Source organism: Panthera pardus, unplaced genomic scaffold (genome assembly GCF_024362965.1).
Source record: "Panthera pardus isolate Hobbes unplaced genomic scaffold, ASM2436296v1 HiC_scaffold_2, whole genome shotgun sequence".
Taxonomy (NCBI): Eukaryota; Metazoa; Chordata; class Mammalia; order Carnivora; family Felidae; genus Panthera; species Panthera pardus.
This window is the reverse complement of record NW_026526765.1, coordinates 46,745,926-46,766,012: the sequence shown is the minus strand read 5'-3', so window position 1 is coordinate 46,766,012 and position 20,087 is coordinate 46,745,926. Positions and strand designations below refer to the sequence as shown.

General features: G+C 40.8%; 1 protein-coding gene across 2 annotated transcripts in view; it reads right to left on the bottom strand.

Annotated features, from left to right (window-relative positions):
- Nucleotides 1–11,195: 11,195 nt before the first annotated feature.
- MRPL22 (mitochondrial ribosomal protein L22) overlaps nucleotides 11,196–20,087 on the bottom strand; it is a 33,898-nt gene continuing 25,006 nt past the window's right edge. For both annotated transcript variants that reach the window (XM_019464508.2, XM_053907057.1), the window contains 2 exons: nucleotides 17,479–17,548; nucleotides 11,196–11,489 (listed from right to left, as the gene is read on the bottom strand). In XM_019464508.2, the coding sequence (XP_019320053.1) occupies nucleotides 11,278–11,489; nucleotides 17,479–17,548 (282 nt within the window). In that variant the 3' untranslated portion in view covers nucleotides 11,196–11,277. The remainder of the gene's footprint in view (nucleotides 11,490–17,478; nucleotides 17,549–20,087) is intronic.

Here is a 20,087-nt window from a genome sequence, read left to right as displayed (position 1 = left end):
GGATGTCTCAGGTCATTTCCATGTATCACTATTATAAATATCTTTGGGTTTTTTTTAAATAAATAAATTTGTTTTTTTTTTTTATTTTTTTATGTTTGCTTATTTTTGAGAGAAAGAGAGAGAGAGAGAGAGAGCAGGGGAGGGGCAGAGAGAGAGGGAGACAGTATCCAAAGCAGGCTCCAGGCTCCGAGCTGTCAGCACAGAGCCCAATGTGGGGCTCAACCTCGCAAACCACAAGATCATAACCTGAGCTGAAGTCAGACGCTTAATCGACTGAGCCACCCAGGCACTCCTGTGCATAATTTGTTAAATCAAAGAATACATAATTTTTGAGGCTCTTGTTAATGTTGCTGAACTGCTCTCCTACCACATACTTCAGAGTGCCCTTTTCTCTACAGCTTCTCCATACTAGATGTTTCCATCTTCTCTAATCCTGGACAATTGAATGTATGACAAGTGCACATTTTTAATGTCCAATGATTTGATTACTAGAGAGAATGAATATTTTTATTTTTAGGTTTTTTTTAGTTTTTATTTTTTATTTGAGAGAGAGAGAGAGCATGAGCACGGGAGAGGCAGAGAAAGAGGGATGAGAAACTCATCTTCATCATAGACCCCAATGTGGGACTTGATCCCACAACTCTGGGATCATGACCTGAGCCAAAATCAAGAGTCAGATGCTCAACCAACTGAGCCACCCAGGCACTCCAGAATGAATATTTTTAGATGCTTGTTAAAAATATGTATTTCTTCCCTTAAAAATGGCCAACCATATTCCTTGCCATTTTTCTATTGGGATATTAGTCTTATTGATTTAAGGGTTCTTTGTAGGTCAAGAATGTTAACCTGTTACCTGCCATGTGTTTTTTTATGTATTTATTTTTTCCATGTATTTTAAAAATACTTTCCCCAATTGTATATTGTCTTTTGATTTTGCTTTGATACTTTAAAATTTGTATGTCATTTTTAACATGAGAGTAGTCAAATCTATTGATCTTTTCCTTTATGGCTTCTGCCTTTACTTTGATGTTTAAAAGGCTTTTTCCATTCCAACTCAGAATTTACCATTTGTTCATTTTAATTAAACATCACATATCTGTAACCTAGGTCCTTTCAAACTGGCCTTGGTTTATAAGGTTCAGAGTCTGCTAACTTGTTCCAAAAAAATGTGGCTGCTTTGGCTAGCAGAGCATTGGACTGGGAGTGGGGAATTGGGAGAGGAAATGGGAGAAATTAATCTTCAATAGATTCTGCTTCTCTGTGCCTAAATCCTCTGTGTTGTAAAATGTAGAAAATTACATTTGGACCTCAATTTTACCCTTTTTTCCTATTACAAAATATGGCACATAAACAGAAGGCTGCACAGTGATAAATAATCATGACAACTGTCCATATAACTGTCATCTGTGTTATTGAGATGGAGATAGAGAGATGGGGGAGGGGACAGAGGGGAAGGGGGAAGAGGACAGGGTTGGGGGAGGGAGAGAGAAGAGAGATTCCTGCTGAAGGTCCTTTCTCAAGGACACACTCCTCTTACCTCTTGGTAATCACTATCCTGACTGTTAAGGTCTTCACCTCCTTGTTGTGCTTTAGGCTTTGATCCCCTATGTATTCGTCACCTAAATTTCCTGCATGTTTCTAAGTTTTTAATAGTTTGATTTTTTTCATTCATATCTCTAATCCATTAAAATTTATCTTATTTTACGATGTGAGAAATTAAAAGTTATTTTTTCCTCAGATGGTTTAGCAATTATTTTGGCACTGCTTACAGCACAATACTTTCTTCCTGAACCATGCTTTTAAAAGTCAGGTTTTGGGCGCCTGGGTGGCTCAGTCGGTTAAGCATCCGACTTCGGCTCAGGTCACGATCTCACGGTTCGTGGGTTCGAGCCCCGCATCAGGCTCTGTGCTGACAGCTCAGAGCCTGGATCCTGTTTCAGATTCTGTGTCTCCCTCTCTCTCTGCCCCTCCCTCACTCGTGCTCTGTCTCCCTCTGTCTCAAAAATAAATAAACATTTAAAAATAAATAAATAAAAATAAAAGTCAGGTTTCCTGAGCTGTAATTTATCCTTTAAGGGTAAGGTTCTATGAATTTTCACAAACATACACAAGTGTGTAGTCACCACCATCATCCCACAGAGTTCATTTGTGCCCTTTTGTAGTGAGTCCCACACCCCGGCACCTGGCAACCACCAATCTGTTTGCTGTTCCCATAGTTGTGCCTTTTCCTGATCGTCAACCTAACACGAACATACAGTTTCTAGCCTTTTGAGTCCGCCTTCTTGCACATAGCACGATGCTTTTGAGATCCATCCATATTGTTGCTTGTATCAGTAATTCATCCTTTTTATTGACGAGTAGTATCCCATCGTATGGATGTATCAGGGTACACAGGTTCAGTCTTTCACCATTAAGGATGATGGTAGCTGTAGGGTTTTTGTAGATGTCCTTTATCCGATGAGGCAGTTCTACTTGGCTGAGAGTTTTTATCACAAATGGATATTCAATTTTATCAAATGCCTTTCATGAAGCTACTGAGCGATGCATCCCTGTCTGTCTGCCCTGGGAGTAATAGACTTCACCACCCTGGAGACTTGAAGCTTTAGTCTACGTTCAAGGGGAAATTGTCCAGTGGAATGGGCAGGGCCTTGTGCCCCACAGCACTTGAAGCCCTGTGAGCAAGTGCTGCCGTCCGTGACCCTGGTAGCTTAAGGCTTTTGATGCCTAAGAGAGAAGAACCCAGGAAGCACATGACATTTTGTGTCCCCCAACCACCTTTAATCAATTGCCTCTGCCCTGCCTGTACCTCCGAGGTGGGCTGGAGAGAGCCAGGCTCCTGCCCCCCGTATTTCTCGTGAGCACGTGGTGGAAGTCTGTGGGAAAGGTTACCGCTAAGTGTGACACTTCTCGGCGACCTCCACTATCCCCGATTTACACTCTTGGCACAGATGGATGATAGTGGTACATTCGATAGCTGGTTTCTTCTCACCCACGTGGAGAGTGGAGGTGCCTCAGGCTCCTGTGGTCCACCAGAGCCCAGAGGTGGCAAAGCCCATCTCAACGGAGAGGAACTGCTTTCTCTTCTGAATCAGGCTACTCGGTGGCCTCACAACCTCACCTACCTCCTGGGATCAACAAAAGTAATGATTTTGTAGTTTCTCTGTCATTTCCTCATTATTAGGTTAGCTTAACAGCTTTCTATATCTTAAGCAGAAGCCTAAGAACACTTAAATCCCACCTTTACCTTATACCAAATGTATATACTTGACTCTGTTTAGGGGGCTATTTTTATTCTTACACAAGAATCATGCTACTTTGATAATAAATCTTTCTTTCTAACAATGTAAGTCAGCCTTCAATCTTCCAAAAATTCTTCAGCCCTTTATTAATCTTCCCAGGTGACCTTAGAATTATATTGTCTAGTTAAAAAAAAATACTTTTGACATTTTTATTAGAATTGAAATGGCAGAATTATTGAGATGCCATCCAAGAATGTGGTATGCCTTACCATTTATTTAAGACTTCACGTCTCCCAGTGAAGTTTTAGTTTTATTTATATGGGTCCGGCATACTTTTCTTATGTCAAGTTTATTTCTAGATATCTTATATTTAGCCTCTATCTTAATGCCTTTTTAAAATTGTATTTTCTAACTGATAATTGTTGATTTAAAAGATAAGCACTGATTTTTGTGTACTGATTTTGTAACCAACAGACTTGTTCAACACTTCTTACTCTTAATAATTTTTCAGTTGCTTTTCTTCAATGCCCAGGTAGGCAATTACACGCAAGTAGTAATTTATCTCCTCCTTTCTGAAGCTTTTTCTCTTATTTCATTTTGTCTTACTATTTTCACTAAACTTTTGGGAAATATTAAATGACCATGGACAGTGGGCATACTTGACTCTGGTGAGGAACACCAGTTTCACCAGTAAGTATGATGATACCTGGGGTAAATACAATAAATCTGCTTATCCAATAGCCACTCCAATTCCATTCTATGTTGTACTTGATGAAGAAAAGAGCAGCCCTTGACATTCGGAAGCTGGCCAGGCATTCAACACTAACCTGTGTTGTTCTCCCATTGGACATAAACCATCTCACAGAATACCAGCTCAGACAAGGTCACTCTGAGACCATGACTAAATGAGATAAAGCAAGTCCATACTATAATTTTTCCTAAGCACAGACAAAAATAAGGTCCTGTGCCACCCACAAAATACCAAACATCTCCCTCTCCTGGCTAAAATAAGTAACTGTTAATTCTTTACCAATTATACCTTTTTTCCCCTCTAGTTTACCTATCTATAAAATCTATTGAGATTTTAAATCATAAAATTCTCCTCACCCCGACTTTCAGATGGCATCCTACCTAGAGTGAATCCTTGCTTCCTCAGGCCCTCCACAAATCACCCAACCAAAGGTCAAATCCTATAAAGGTTCTAACACCCTCTTATGGAGGGTTCCCATCGTTCCTTATGATGTGTGCTCTCCCTTGCTGCAACAAGTAATGAACCCACCTCACTCAGTTATGTGTTCACAGCAGTCTCTGGCTAGAGAACATGGGCATGCTTTACAAGTTCAGAAAACTAAAAACTACAGTTCTAGACACTTTTATAGCTAAGGTTCAAGTCCTATGGCATTTCTGCCAATAATTTATACCCATGAGAGATTCAGATAAGAAAGAAAACAATGTGAGGAGGTGGCCAAAGACTGACAGAGTACATATTCTAGAAAGCATAATACAGACATCTGGCCTTTATAGAGCAGCTACAATGGATCCTGGTATTGAGTCCATAGCATCATGGGTGGTCTTTCCACTAAACAGTCCTGTAGTGGTGGAGGGAGTTTTTTGTGGCTGTATCATCCAGGTTGCATGTAGCTTTAAAACTTAGTTCTTGGGCCACTTGGAAATCCTTTGAGCTAGCTAATAGTCTCTAATAATCCCCTTTGGCTCAAATCATTCTTAGAAGATGTCAGAATTAGACACCTGCTGCATTATTGTGATGTCTTATACCACTGTTATAGCTATTAGGATGCCAAAATGATTGTGAGGGCACCATTTCCAACTCTCAAGTATTACTCAAGTTGATCTTTTGGCCAACTCTAAACCAGAACCGTAAAGAAAGGGGGATTCTGGGAAATGTAGTTCCAGGTCAGGCAAGAGGGCAATGAAATGATCCAGCACATTTCTACATAGAATTCCTAATTTTCTTTGCATGCTTTATGCCTTTTTCTCATACCTATTTTTTTCATTGGTAATTCTTGACTGGGCTCACAGGATCTATTTCAGGATTTTTTTTTTCCCCCAAGAACCGAGAGTTAGGGGTGTTCTATTATCAAGTAGATTATGTTTAAACTTTCTTTTTAAAAAGAACAAATTTCTAGTTTTAGGGCAGTAGGATTTTTTAAAATTATATATATATATATATATATATATATATATATATATATATGTATATTTGTTTTTAAGAGAGAGAGAGCATGCATGAGCAGAGGAGAAGGAGAGGGAGAGGGAGAGGGAGAGGGAGAGGGAGAGGGAGAGGGAGAGGGAGAGGGAGAGGGAGAGGGAGAGACAGCGAGAGGGAGAGAGGGAGAGAGGGAGAGAGGGAGAGAGAAAGAGAGGGAGAGAGGGAGAGAGGCAGAGGGAGAGAGAGAGAGAGAGAATCAATCTTAAGCAGGCTCCCCTCCCAGTCTAGAGTTGAACATGGGGCTCAATCCCACGAACCTGGGATCATGACCTGAGCTGAAATCAAAAGTCAGATGCTTAACCAACTAAACCACCCAGGCAGCCCAAAAGTGATCTATATAATTCCTATTTGGGGGAATCTACCGAGGTCTTCTTTGTGGTAAGCCTGGAATCAATTTTACAAATTCTTACAGACATTTGGAACAGACAGGTGTTTATCACAGCTGTTATTATATAACAAACCACCTCAAATCTCAGCGGCTTACACAATAAGAACTTACTACTTTTCATGAGTCTATAGGTCAGTTGTGGTGGTTTTTTATAGTCTCAACAGAGTTCATTCATGCTTCCATAATCAGTTTTTGGTTGGGTAGACAGCAGTGCCGATGTAAGGTGGGCTGTCTAATGGTTGGCTGGCTGTAAGCTGGGGGCCCACAGTTCTTCCACGTGCTCTCTCACCCTCCTGCACATTAGCCTGGACTTGTTTACATGGCAGAAGCAGAGGTGTAAGAAAGAAAGGGGAAGCACACAAGGCCTAGGCTGAAAACTGCGAACTGTCACTTCTGGCACATTCTACTGGCTAAAGAAGTCACAAAGCCAGCCCAAATTCAAGAGGTCAGAATAGATTCCACTTTTTCTTTCTTTTTTAAGTTTTTATTTATTTATTTTGAGAGAGAGAGAGAGAGAGGGAGAGCACACACACAGGTGCACCTGAGCAGGGTAGGGACAGAGAAGGGGGGGGGGGGGAGGGGAGAGAGAGAGAATCCCAAGCAGGCTCCACACTGACAGAACCCCAAGAACCCCAACTCCTCTTCTTTATAAGAGGAACTGCAAAGTCACATTGCAAAGGGCATGGATATAGGGAAAGAACAAAGAACTGTGGCCAGATAGATACATGAACTTAAATCACTGAAATCAGAATTTCTTACCCTGGGGTCCACTACAGATACTTGGAATTTATAGATGACCTTCAGGAGGTCTAGAAATTTTCTCAAATTGACTGCAGAACATGTTCCTCCATATGTGTATTCAACAACCCTTTTAGTTTTATTTAATGCCTTTTCCTTAAATTCCACTTTGTTTGATATTAATATTGCCATCCCTTATTTTACAGAGTGGAATTTTTATGAGTCTCCTTGGGCCATAAGTGAATATAATGATTCATTCAAGTCCCTACTGAACAAACAAAAAAAATTTTACTTGAGTGAAAAAGTGTGATTTACCTACCAATATTTTTTTTCTTCCAACCAATGTATTTGCGATTCCATAACAGATATATCTGACGTTTTGGCTGGTTTGACTTAAAAATAAAGAAAACTCTCATATAGAAATCTGACCCTAGACAGTTACATCAGAGACACAGCCTTAAGGAAAAGGGCCCAAACTGGTGTTAATGTCACCTATGCAACTTTCTCCTGCTTTAGAATCTGTCTGGAAGCTTACTTACTCCCAAAACATTTCCTGTTTTAAACCTACATATGTAAGTGGGCCCATCTTAATCAACTGAAATCATTATTACAACCTCTGTATTAAAATGAAAAGAAGGGGTGGTGCCTGGGTAGCTGAGTCAGTTGAGTGTCCAGCTCTTGGTTTCGGCTCAGGTCATGATCTCACAGTTTGGGAGTTCGAGCCCCCATTGGGCTCCATGCTGACAGGGCGCAGCCTGCTTGGGATTCTCTCTCTTCCTCCCTCTCTGCCCCTCCCCCACTCATGCTCACACACTCTCTCAAAAGAAACAATCAATCAATGAAAGGAAAGGAAAGGAAAGGAAAGGAAAGGAAAGGAAAGGAAAGGAAAGGAAAAGACTCTACTATTTTTCATCACTTACAGAAAACGCACTCATTTTATTTTGCAATGTTTGCAGTACACTTCACCTGTCTTTCCCCTGGGGCTTAGCTGGAGCCTTATAAGGTTTGGTAAATTTGAGTCTGCTCCAATGACAGTATATTTTCCCTTTGCATCCCACAACCATCTTAACTTGCAGAAGCATGAAGTGGTCCTCATGTTCATAGTGTTAAAAACAGAACTCAAGTTGGCATTCTAACACAACTCTTTACTTTTCCAAAAAGCAGTAACTGTATTTCAGGACACCTGATGTCTGCCTGCATAGCCTCATCCCTCCACTTCCCTAATATGCAGCACAGTAAACTCTTGCAATCACTGATTTACAGTCTGTCTTTCCTATCACAGCGTGAGCTCCACGGAGCAGGGCTGTTTCCTCTTCCACTGTTTGAACCCTCAGCACCAGGCTTGTAAGGATTGCCCAATAAATTGAGTTGAAAAAAACGAAAAGCTAATCACTTTTTAAAAATCTGAGTCTGGGCAGGGCGCCTGGGTGGCTCAGTTGGTTAAGCATCCGACTTCAGCTCAGGTCATGATCTCACAGTCCATGAGTTCGAGCCCCGTGTCAGGTTCTGTGCTGACAGCTCAGAGCCTGGAACCTGCTTCAGATTCTGTGTTTCCCTCTCTCTCTGCCCCTCCCCTGCTCACACTCTGTCTCTCTCTCTCTCTCAAAAATAAATAAAAATTAAAAAAAAAAAAAAAAAAAAAGTCTGAGCCTGGGTGGCTCAGTCAGTTGAGCAGCCAACTCTTGACCTTGTCTCAGGTCATGATCTCACAGTTCTTGGGTTGGAGCCCTGTGTCAGGCTCTGTGCAGACAGCGTGGTCATGATCTCACAGTTTGGGAGTTCGAGCCCCCATTGGGCTCCATGCTGACAGGGCGCAGCTTGGGATTCTCTCTCCCTCTCTCTGCCCCTCCCCCACTCGTTCTTGCATGTGTGTGCTCTCTCTCTCAAAATAAATAAGTAAACTTTAAAAAAATCTATCTTATGTTAAAAGTCAGGATAATGGTTACCTCTGGGAAAGAGAAGGGGGTTAGTAACTGGGCTTGGGTGTGAAGGGGACTTCGGAGTTGCTGTCAGGTTCTATCCACCTGGTTACTTGAGCATGTTCACTAGTTCACTTACTGAGCTATGTATTTACGCTTAGTGTGCTTTCTGAATATGCTACACTCCAGCAAAAAAAGTTTAAGTCTATCATGATTATCTGCCAAAGAAGGAAATTACAAGCGTTCAGAGATCACCATTAAACAAAAATTAACAGGGGCACCTGGCTGACTTAGTTGGTAAAGCATGTGATTCTTGATCTCTGGGTCGGGAGTTCAAGCCCCACGTTGGGCATGGAGCCTACTTAAAAAATAATAATAACAACAAAAGTAATACTTAACAGACATTGCTTCCGAACATGCAAACTTAAACTGTAAGTAGGAACCAAAATGTTCATTTATGTTAGAAAATGCACTCTCAACCATAGAAACTAACCAGATGTACACTGCTTTTGTTGCAATGGGAAAGTTTCGTTGAGATGATGTATATAAAGTGCTTAAAACAGTGCTAGGGGCATAGTGCTACATGTTAGCTACAATTATACTTTTTAACACATCAGAAGAATTTCCAAATGAAGGCTTCACCTTAGCTCACAGCCAATTTTCTTCATTAGAATCCAAGGTCTGTTTTGCCCTTACCTCTTCTAAAATAGTTATGGAGTCCATTCACCACCTGGCTTGTTTTGGTCACACCTGAGGAATTCAGAATTCCCAGGCTAAGAATCATGGAACAGCTGCACTGAAAGAGAACAGAGAGACCCTCTAGTCCAGTGATTCTCCAGTATGCACATCACTGCGGCGTTTGTGAAAAGTTCAAGTGCCCATGCCACATTCTGATTCACTTAGTGTGAGAGTAGCACCAGGCATCTTTTAAAACAGTAATTCAAGTGAATCTGAAGGTGGTCTACAAGAAACACCGAACCTCTTGTTCTGTAGATAAACAAAATAGAAGCCAAGGAGAGAAGGGACCCGCCCAGGGCCTTCTTTTGGTTAATGGATGTGCCAGGACTGGAATGGAGGCAGCCTTTTACCACTCCAGTGTTATCTCCATGAAGCCATGCCACAGTAACTTAGGACCCAGAGTGAATCTGTCCTTAGCCTTCATGGCTTATTGCCCTGAGCCCTTGGCCTTTTCACCCATGCGTTAGGTTAACTGGAGAGGCGCAAAACCCATCTGTCTATTCATTAGGTACACAGAACCAGGTACTTTAGGAACCTTGTTTAAATCGTAGCTCCGCTATTTTTACATACCATGTGACCGAAAGAATTATTTGAGTTCTGTGTACTTCGGTTTCTTCCTTTATAAAATGACAAAACAGTATCTACGTTTGCAGGATATTGTGAAGAGTTATATAAAATACTATCACAGAGCTTGGCAAATAATGAGATTCCAGTAAATAGTAGCTATTATTAATGCCATCTTAAAACGTGGCACTAAAACCACATTCTTCATACTAGAGGAGTATCCTCAAGTGTGGTTCCCTACAACAGAATCATCTAGAAGTCCCTGTTTTTTTTTTTTTTTTAAATAAAGATTTCTGGGGGCACCTGGATGGCTCAGTTGGTTGAGCATGCAATTCTTGATTTCAGCTCAGGTCATGATCCCAGGGTTGTGGGATCAAGCCCCGCATCAGACTCCACGCCGAGCGTGAAGCCTGCTTAAGATTCTCTCCTTCCCTCTGTCCCTATCCCCCTCTCAAAAATAATTTAAATAAATAAATAGATAGATTTCTGAAACTTGTTCCTCCCAAGACCTGGTGAATCAGAGTCATGGGGGCAAGACCCAGAAGTGTGCATTAACAAGCAAGCACCCCAGGTTCTCCCTCTACATACCAAAGTTTGAGTAACACTGGTCTAGGGCTGTGGGAGTGCTTTCCTTGTCAGTGAAAACACACATCAGTGAGAGCCAAGTAGAGCTGAACACTTGCTCTACTTTAATACTAACACCTTTCTGTGAATAAGAGGTCAATGAGTGCCACCTACTGCCTTGTTTTGGAATGCAGTGCTGAGATCGGTTCAATTCCTCTCTCCGTAATAGAATTCACTCTGAAAAATGAATCAATCCAGAACAAGATAGCCAAGTAACAGAAAGCATTGTTGGAAGGAGACATGAAAACAGTTTTTATTTAACTAGGAGAAAACTTTCCCGGTTAGAGGGTTTTGGAGTTCTAGATTAATGTATTTAATAAACTTCTGTAATCTCTAGTTACTACTGCTAAAGCAGTCAAGGAAAATAAAATTCCTCACCCGTTGGCCCACACCAACAGTGAAATAAAAAACAGAACTACACAATGTCCTAAAATGCATACAGCTATGCTCACCTCCACCACTTCCTTCCCTAGTCCCAAGAGAAAAGCAAGGGAAACAACCACAAGCTTTCTTCTTCTGTAACCTTCTACTCAAGTCCCTTATTGAAACTGCCCTCCTGCAGATGAAAGTTAACATTCCCTCCCAAAGGTACTCAAAAAAGCCTTCTGAATTATAGTCTGTTACTATGTTGAAAGCTGATTTCCCCTCACAGGTTGCAAATATACCCAGAGGACAAAAGAGGTGGGCAAAAGCCTTATGAATATTCATATAAAATGAGCAATTATACTTCATATTGCAATAATTCAATGACAAGACATAAAAAGCATTTGTCTTTAATTTGTCTCGTTTCAGGAAATAAATGGCAAAATATATACACTGTGGAATCTGAACCCCCCATCACAGAGTGTGAATAATGGTCCGGTTACGAAGCTCCTGAATATACTCCTTGGCATGGGTGACTGCCGTCTTCGGTGCCTCACGTGGAGGTGGAGGGCCTTCCACCAACTTCACAAAATAATGGCAATAAACCTTCTCCATGATCCCAAAGCGACCTCTGCCATGGTATCGGATGCGTTTCAGGTACTGGCCTCGCCCTGAGGTTGACTCAGCTAGACAGGGAAGACAAAGAGAGTTACAGGAAATGACTGCATCCCCAAGACTATAGCTCCATCAGGTGAGCAATCTGTCCTTTCTTCGACTGGATTCTTAGACTACCTGAGTTCCCTGGCTGGTGAGAGCAAATTTGTCTCAACACGAGCATCTCTTGAGTACTTATTAAGGAACAGGCTCTATTCTAGGTGTTGGAGAAAGAAGAGTGAACAAGACTAGCAAAGGTCCTATCTCCATGAAGTGTACAATCCAGAGGAGAAAGACAGAAAATAAACATGATCATTGCAGTCAGTGACAAGTACGAAGAATAAAACAGTGATGTGACAGAGAATGATGGGGTGCCGGGAGCGACCTCAGACTGGAGGGTGTGTCACGAGGCATCTTTGAGGAAGGGACATTTGATCCAAGACCAGAATGAGTCATCCATGCAAATATCTAGGGACATGGTATTCCAGGCTGAGGGAAAAGCAAGTGTAAAGACCAATGGTGCCCGGCTTGTTTTAGAAACAGAAAAAAGACCAGCCTGCTGAAGCATCCTAAACAAGGGAAAGAGTCTTACAAACAAGGGAAAGAGATCAGACATGAAGGCAAAATTACATAGAGCCCTGAAGGCCGAGCTAAGGAGTTTTTATTTTATTCTAATTGTGATGGGAAGTCACTGGAACCAAATGTTCCCAAATGCTGGTCCTCTGACTACATCAGACTAGCCTACAGAACATATTTTAAATGCAGATGCTGAGACCCCCATCTCTGGAGATTCTAATTTAGTATATTTGGGGTGGGCCTTGGAAATTACATTCTGAACAAATAAGACCAATCCCTTTCCCCCAGTAATTCTGATTTGGGGCCAGTTTTAGGAACTCCCACATCACGGCTGCTTCCCCATCTCCCGTCCCCAACTCTGCACGTTAAAGTCTGACCTTGTAAAATTTAAGAAAATTTTTCAAACACTAGTTAAGAAGAAATCTGTTACCTGTTTTCACACACAGTAAATCAGAGTGGTAGCCGCCTTCTACTATTTTCTGAATTTATTTAGTCCATTACTTCGTGAGTCAATTTAATAAGGCTTTTACAAAGCCAAAACCTATAGAATACGTATCAAATTAATCCACTTCAATACTCACCATTCTTATATTCTTGCTGAGACATAACTTTATAAATACAAGGACTATGTTCAAGTATGCACCTGACAACCCTCTCACTAGAGTCCTCTCATGAAATGGGTTTCAGCAGAAACATCCTAGCTTTGCCAGAGAGAAAGCTAAGGATGAAAGTGATTAAGAAAACCTCTTCAGGTCTCAGTGAGATAAGGAAAGAGGTGCTATCCTTCTATCAACTTCATCCCTGGGCACTAAAGAAATGTGTTTAAGGATTTTCAAAGAGAAAGACAAATTACACAAATCATTTTATAATGAAGTAAGACTAGTTCCTCTGGATCCACCTGTCAGGAGGAAACCTACAAATAAGCATGATGACACTAGAAAAAGTTTAGAAATCTTCTAAAAGGCATTTTGCAAACATGATGGCTGCTTCTATCCACATTTGTGACGCGGCTCAACTTGAGCACCAATTTCCAAACGCTCTGAGGAAAAGGAACACTACTCCACTGAATACAGTATTTTAACCAGCTAACTGTGCAGTACTACGTAACCTATCCAAACACAATGATCAGCCTTATCAGGGTCTATGTTAACTACCATTTTCCATCTCCACCAAACACATTAAGAGCAAACATCAGTATTTGCTAAATGTCAGTCACGATTTCATCCTAAAGCCATGAAATACCATCTACCTATCTTGTGGCACATAATGCCATCATTTTTTAGTTCAGAACAAAAACATTAATTCTTCTGAAACACCAGGATTCTTTAGTACACTACAATGTGTACATATGCAATACAGCCACTCTGAGGTCTGAATGAAATCAGGACTTAGAAGTATAGATTCCAAATTGGTTTCTGGTCTCCACTCCTCCAGTCTCTCATAATAATTCTGTATGTTAGGGGTTTCAACTGTGTTTGTATGGAACCATTTCAATTAAAATGAAACAATATATAGAAGCTCACTATCCTGTGGCTCTGTTCCAATTGAAACACAGGTGGAGAGAGATCCAAAACCGTGCCATTCATTCACTCACCAACTATTTCTGAGTTGCTACTAGGTGCCAGGCTCTATCCTGGACTGCAGGTTTCAGCAGTGACCCAGACATCGAGGAGTCCTTCTGTCTGCCTTATGCCCCACCCGTGGAGGCCCCAAGGCACAATTTCAAAACCACTGCTTATAGTTAATAGTCTTAAAACACTGCCTTAATAACATAAATCTCCTACCCCCAAACTTCCTGTGGTTCCTTTTCAATACAGTGTTAACCAAATCCCAGAGCCTGCCATGGTCGGCCCTCTGGATCTAGGCCCGGTCTGCCCTTTCAGTTTTATCTACTCAAGATCAACCTGCTGCTTCCTTCAACTATTCTCACTGGACCACACAATTGCTGCTCATTCCACCCTAGGTGCCTTAGCTCATGTGGTTACTCCACCCTGAAAATCTTCTTTCTTCCTGGATGCTCTTTCAATACCCAAATGGCTAGCTTCAAAAGCGAAATTTTTCCAGAAGATTACCATGATTCTTCTAATCAATACTGACCTCTTCTTTTCTACTCCTACTATTTACCTACATTACTCTTTTTGGTCCCAAACCATATGCTATCTTGTATAAGTGTTCATGTTTAATCTGTAAAAGTCACTGCCTCATACACGTCTTTTGAATTGCCCCAAAAGTTCACGTTCAACAAGGAATGGAAATGATTTTGAAATACAACTTCTGCTAATTACTATCACTTTTTCAATACAGATATCTGGCAAATCTGCTCAAATTCTAAAATAAGTTTCAAAATTTCCCAAGTACATACAGTACTAACAGTGTAAACGGTTTATTCTTGCTCAGAAGAACAATTTGTATGTCCTTCCAAAGGACTACAAACAACAAAATTACATGTGCTAAGTGTTTTAAATTGCTTTAATATGATACACTACCACCTCTAACTGTGTGGGTAGTATGCACCTGGAAGGTACTCAAATACTTTCTGAATCAAAGAAAAAAAAAAACATTAAAACATCTCAAAAATGGGAACAGCCTAAGGATAATGTCCAACAGGTATCAAGAATTTAAAATACTGTCAGTATTTCCTATTACTAATATTTAGGTAAATGTGAATCCTGACATTCTAAAATTGGAAACCACTCTTCTCCCGCCTTCATCGCTCTTTGCCCAGAAGACTGATTTACAAAGTCAGTCAATCACTTTCCCTAAAGAATCACGTTAGATGCCATGAATCACTAAGCACTGACATTTTATTAGTCCATGTCCACTTGTTAAGGCCTGTTCACAGTGCCATTAGTCATCATTATAAGTTTGAAAGGAAATGAATTTTCAAAATCTGTGGTCATGCAACACCAGGTATTAGCTTTAGAATGATGACAGGCATTTGAAGGAATTACCACATAATGAGAACATACGCTACCAAAAAGCACTTCCCTTATAATGCTAGACTTGCTCATGTCAAGGGACTGAGGGGCCACCGCTAAGCCAAAATCATAGCCAGCAAGCGACTAGTCTTTCATAACTCAAAAAGACATCTATCCACGGAATGAAATGTTTAGGCCTTTTTCAAGAAAACAACGAGAAAAATCAGCGTCCCATATTTTATAGGTAAGAATCACTAAGATGTTTATTAAACAAATAGCTCCCCAGGCCTCCTCCCCCTCTGAGGTTTCAGATCCAGTGGGTCTGTGGTGGGGCCTGGCAATCTATATTTTTTTAATAAGAACCTCAGATGATTCTTATCAGGGAAGTTTGGCAAATACAGGGATAAAATGTGTGACATGTCACGGTAAGATTCTTCATCTTCTCGAAGGTACTCATTCCTTTTTCCTTCAGAAAGGAGGTAGGCAGCAAAATACTTAGCAAATGGGTTTTTATAATCATAAGACAAATCTAAACTTATCAGTCCCATTCAAGAAGAGATTTTTACCCAAAAGTGGGTGAAAAAAGGGTACAGGCTGGATAGAGTTTTTTCAGCGGAAATGTGCAGGAGACCAACGAATTAAAGGCCCATTCACGTAGGATTGGTTAAGTTTATTTTTGCTTAATGGCAACATTGAACTTTGCTCCTTCATTTGGGAAGACAGGATTAAGCTCCTCACCCTTTCTCACTTTACGAAAATCACTGAAAAGGATTTAAAGACAAATTCTATTTCATTTGTATCTGAATTCCATTACGTTTTGTCTGCCAGCTAAGAAGGCCATATTCCTATGAAACTGAATAAAATTAATTAAATTAGATTTGATATTCAGTCACAGAGCAGGAAAGGTCACCAAGAGGCTTTAAGCAAATGGTCTCGCTCTTCATCCATTTCATCTCTTCCAATGATTCTGGACCCTCCCAGCATTATTTATTCATGCTGCTCCCAGAAGAAAACGCTTATGATTAACTACTACGGCCCTGCATTTTCTGAGCTGCCCTTTTGATTTCCCTCTGCATCTGTGCATGTATCAGAATATAATCAGTTATACAAGATTCAGCTTTAAAATAAGATATTTCAATTTGAAATCATAACTCATTTGCATTTCAGGAGTAGGTGTGGTCGCCAGCACCAATTCCAGGTGAGCTGAGGTAGGATTTTAACGTAACCAGCATAAATATCTCCAGTAGGGCAGTGGTCATGTGGCTAAGTAGAATTTACATGATCTGTTTTTATTCTAATTGTTGAAAAATCCTAATGGACAACTAATTTCTCCCATAATGATTCAGCCTTTTTCTATTTAGAGAGTAGCAGTTCCCCATATCTTGAATTTAAAATACCTTTAGTCCTTCCTATATGTAGGTTTGGCAGATTGAGAAAATTTTGCTTCGACATCAACATCTCTGTTTGATTACAAAACTGCTGAGGTTAGGAGTAAGTACTGCCGAAGAGAGAGGAAAACATTAGCCCCAACCACCGCTCCACTGTGTAGTGTTGGGAGGGGGCGAGGGAGCTTTGTAGTAGCATTGGTCTCTTTCTCCAAAGAGAACTGTGTGAAGGTATGAAACAAACAAACAAAAAAATCCCTTACATTGGACAGTGCATCATGCTTCCCAAAGCATTTTCACTTAATTTAATTTGATATGCAACAAGCATACAAAACCTGAGACAATGCTTCAGAATGTAAAAACAAAGGGAAACAAAGACAGCTGGATCATCTGAGCCTTCCAAAGCCCCTTGGCTTTTACAATTCAACAGATTTTCCATCCTGGTAACTAGAAGGTTAAATTACAGAACACCTTTATGGATTAGGCACCTGGTTTGGCAAATTATAAATAAATATATTTGTAAGGCCACCTGTGATTCTTTATTTACCTCCTCCAGGTTGACAAAGAATTCATTTTTAAAATTCAGTTCTGGGGCACCTGGGTGGTTCAGTCGGTTAAGCATCTGACTTCGGCTCAGGTCATGATCTCACAGTTCATGAGTTCGAGCCCTGCGTTGGGCTCTGTACTGACAGCTCAGAGCCTGGAGCCTGTTTCAGATTCTACGTCTCCCTCTCTCTGCCCCTCCCCCACTCATGCTCTGTCTCTCAGTCTCTCAAAAATAAATAAATGTTAAAAAAAAAATTAAAATCTCAGTCTTGTTCTTTCTTAGTTTTATTATGATTCAAGGACCACTCCATGTACCATCCTGATACCCACTATTTAATAAATTATTGGCAATGGTTTCATGATCTCAGTCATACTGCACAACTGGTAACAATAAAGCAGTAAGGTTATTACCATTTATAACCATTTATAACCGACTAACTTTAGCATGCTGAAGGCAGAAGAATAAGCTATTACCAGCAATTTTCACTGGTAAACGCGGTCCTAAGTAGTTAGATATCAAAGATTGTTATTAGATAATGAACTTGGCATCACTTTTGGAAAACATTTTCCAATGCTAAGAATATTAAAGATCTTACCTATATATAAATTGGATCTGAATTCCACATTGTGGTCTCTCACTGCCATATCTTGTGCTTCTAAGAGAATCTTAAACAAAGAAAAGACAGGCATTCATATGGCTGACCCTGAACTAAAACGGAATTAAGTTTCTCATTTCTTGTTGTTATCTCTATAATATGACTGCTAATCACATGCCTCTGTTTTATAGTCTATTTTAAAAAGAGAACATTAAATGATACAGTACTAAGGAAAAGGGATACATTGAGCTTTCCTTCCTCAGACAAGAATTGCAAATTCAAGCAACACAGTCCATCCTGCTAAATTTAAAGTAGAATGTATGAGATGCAAAGGAGGAAATGGCAGCATTGGTAACAGTATCCTTGGTAATGAACACTATTATGTCTTTGAATCAAGAGACTTGTCAAAAAGTTCAAGAAGCTTAAGAGCTAAATCTTATTGAAAATTCTCAAACTTTGGATCCAAAATAACCATTAAACAACATCAGACAAGTAGAGAAAATCATACTTGAAAATTTTAAGAATTATTAAATTTATATTCTGTAGATATTTTGAATTAAGTTAACCTCCTCCAGAACCCATTTTTAAAAATAGGACAATTGTCAAAAATAGCAGAAACCAATCTTTTACTCACTTAGAGAATATAATAAAAAGCTGAGTACACAAAAGATACTAGTAATTGCATTCTGAACTGAATTAAATATAGGCATTACAATGGAACCTTTTAAAAGTCTGAATCCATCAATCTCAACTACTGAACTACTAAACTAAAAAGATCTGGCTCTAAGTGAGATTTAACTGAAATATAGAAAATAATGCTGATATCCCCAGATGTCCTCATCGCAGCTTTTTGAAATAAGAACACCATGTATCCACATCGAAGAAGGTAGAAAGTAGAGTGTTGTGGTTTGAGGGAGAAACGGATAGTGGGTGCTGCAGAAGGAGGGAGCTCTGGTCGCAGAGAAGGGCAAGAGAGAGAGGAGCACACGGGGGAACACACTAGAATGCTTCCCCATAGCCAATAGTTTGGAAAACGAGAGGTGCTAAATTTTGTGAGTTCTTGAAACCAGTGGGACTTAAAGCCTGGACTTTTAAAGGCCAGCAGCCTTGGCTAGAAAAGAACCCCAGAGGGCACCACATTGCTCCTGGAAAGAAGGCAGGCAAACAACCCGGCGACCCACATCATGGAAACAGCTATCTAAAGAGAGCCTGGGGCACATAGTAGGGAGACTATTGCTCTTCTCAGAGCATGTCCCTGAGAGGCAGCATTCACAGAGATGCCTCTCTGGGAACAAGGCAGCTAGCTGGCACCATTTCCCTCCCAGTCCCCCAGCATAAACACAGAGCCACCTGATGGAAGCAGCTCAGTGCCAACAATGGCTGCCTAACTTACTGCCAAACCCCAATCCCCTGTGCTTTTGTGGGACTGTCCTTCTCAGCCACACTTGCCTTGGTCCCAGCGTGAAAGGCTCCTCCCCCATGAGACCAGCACAAACCCCTGCCCACATCACGTCTCCTGAGAGAGTTCTGCAAGTCCTCAGTTCTGGTGGAGTTGGTATCAGGTCTCAGGTCTCATTTCACAAGCAGACCAGAGCACATCTAGTTAAAACTCACCACATTCAGGCCAGGGACAAAACACTGCCCATAACAAGCAAGGAGGGCCTCTGCAGACGACTGGCCTGAAGGATAGAGCAGCCAAAACACAGTGGAGCAAATGGAGCACACACCAGAGACACTCACTGAAGCACCAGGCCCTGGACACTACTTGACCTCTTCTTCACAAGGCCATTACTTTCAGGAGTAGGAGACAGACTGACTACTTTGTGTTTTTGTTGCTGTTGTTTTAGAGAGAGAGCACAAGAGTGGATGTGTGGGGGAGAGGGACAAAGGGAGAAAATCTTTTTTTTTTTTTTTAATGTTTATTTATTTTTGAGAGAGGGAGAGGGTGAGCAGAGTAAGGGCAGAAAGAGGAGAGAGAGAATCCCAAGCAGGCTCCACACTGTCAGCACACAGCCCGATGCAGGGCTCAAACTCACAAACAGTGAGATCATGACTTGAGCCCAAATCAAGAGTTGGATACTTAATCGACTGAGCCACCCAGGTGTCCCAGGGAGAGAATCTTAAGCAGGCTCGGTACAGAGCCTGATGCAGGGTTCAATCCCACAACCCTGGGATTTGACCTGAGCCGAAATCAAGAGTCAGACGCTCAACCAACTGAGCCACCCAGATACCCCATAACTGGCTTTTCTAACAGATCGAAGAAGGCAGGGACTTAGACAAAATGCCAAGACAGAGGAATTTATCCCAAATGGAACAAGATAAGGCCGCAGCTAGAGATCTAAATGAAACAGATATAACATGCCTGATGGAGAATTTAAATCAACAATCATAAGAAAATTCACTGGGTTTCAGAAAAGAACAGAAAACGTCAGTGAGACCCTTACTACAGTGATAAGAGTTAAAAAAAAAAAAAAAAAAGAATCAGAGTTGAAGAATCAATAAACAAGACTAGAAACATCCTTGAAGCAATGAACAGAGGCTGGAAGAAGCAGAGGAACGAATTAATGACCTAGAAGACAAAATAATGGAAAACAATGAAGCTGACCTAG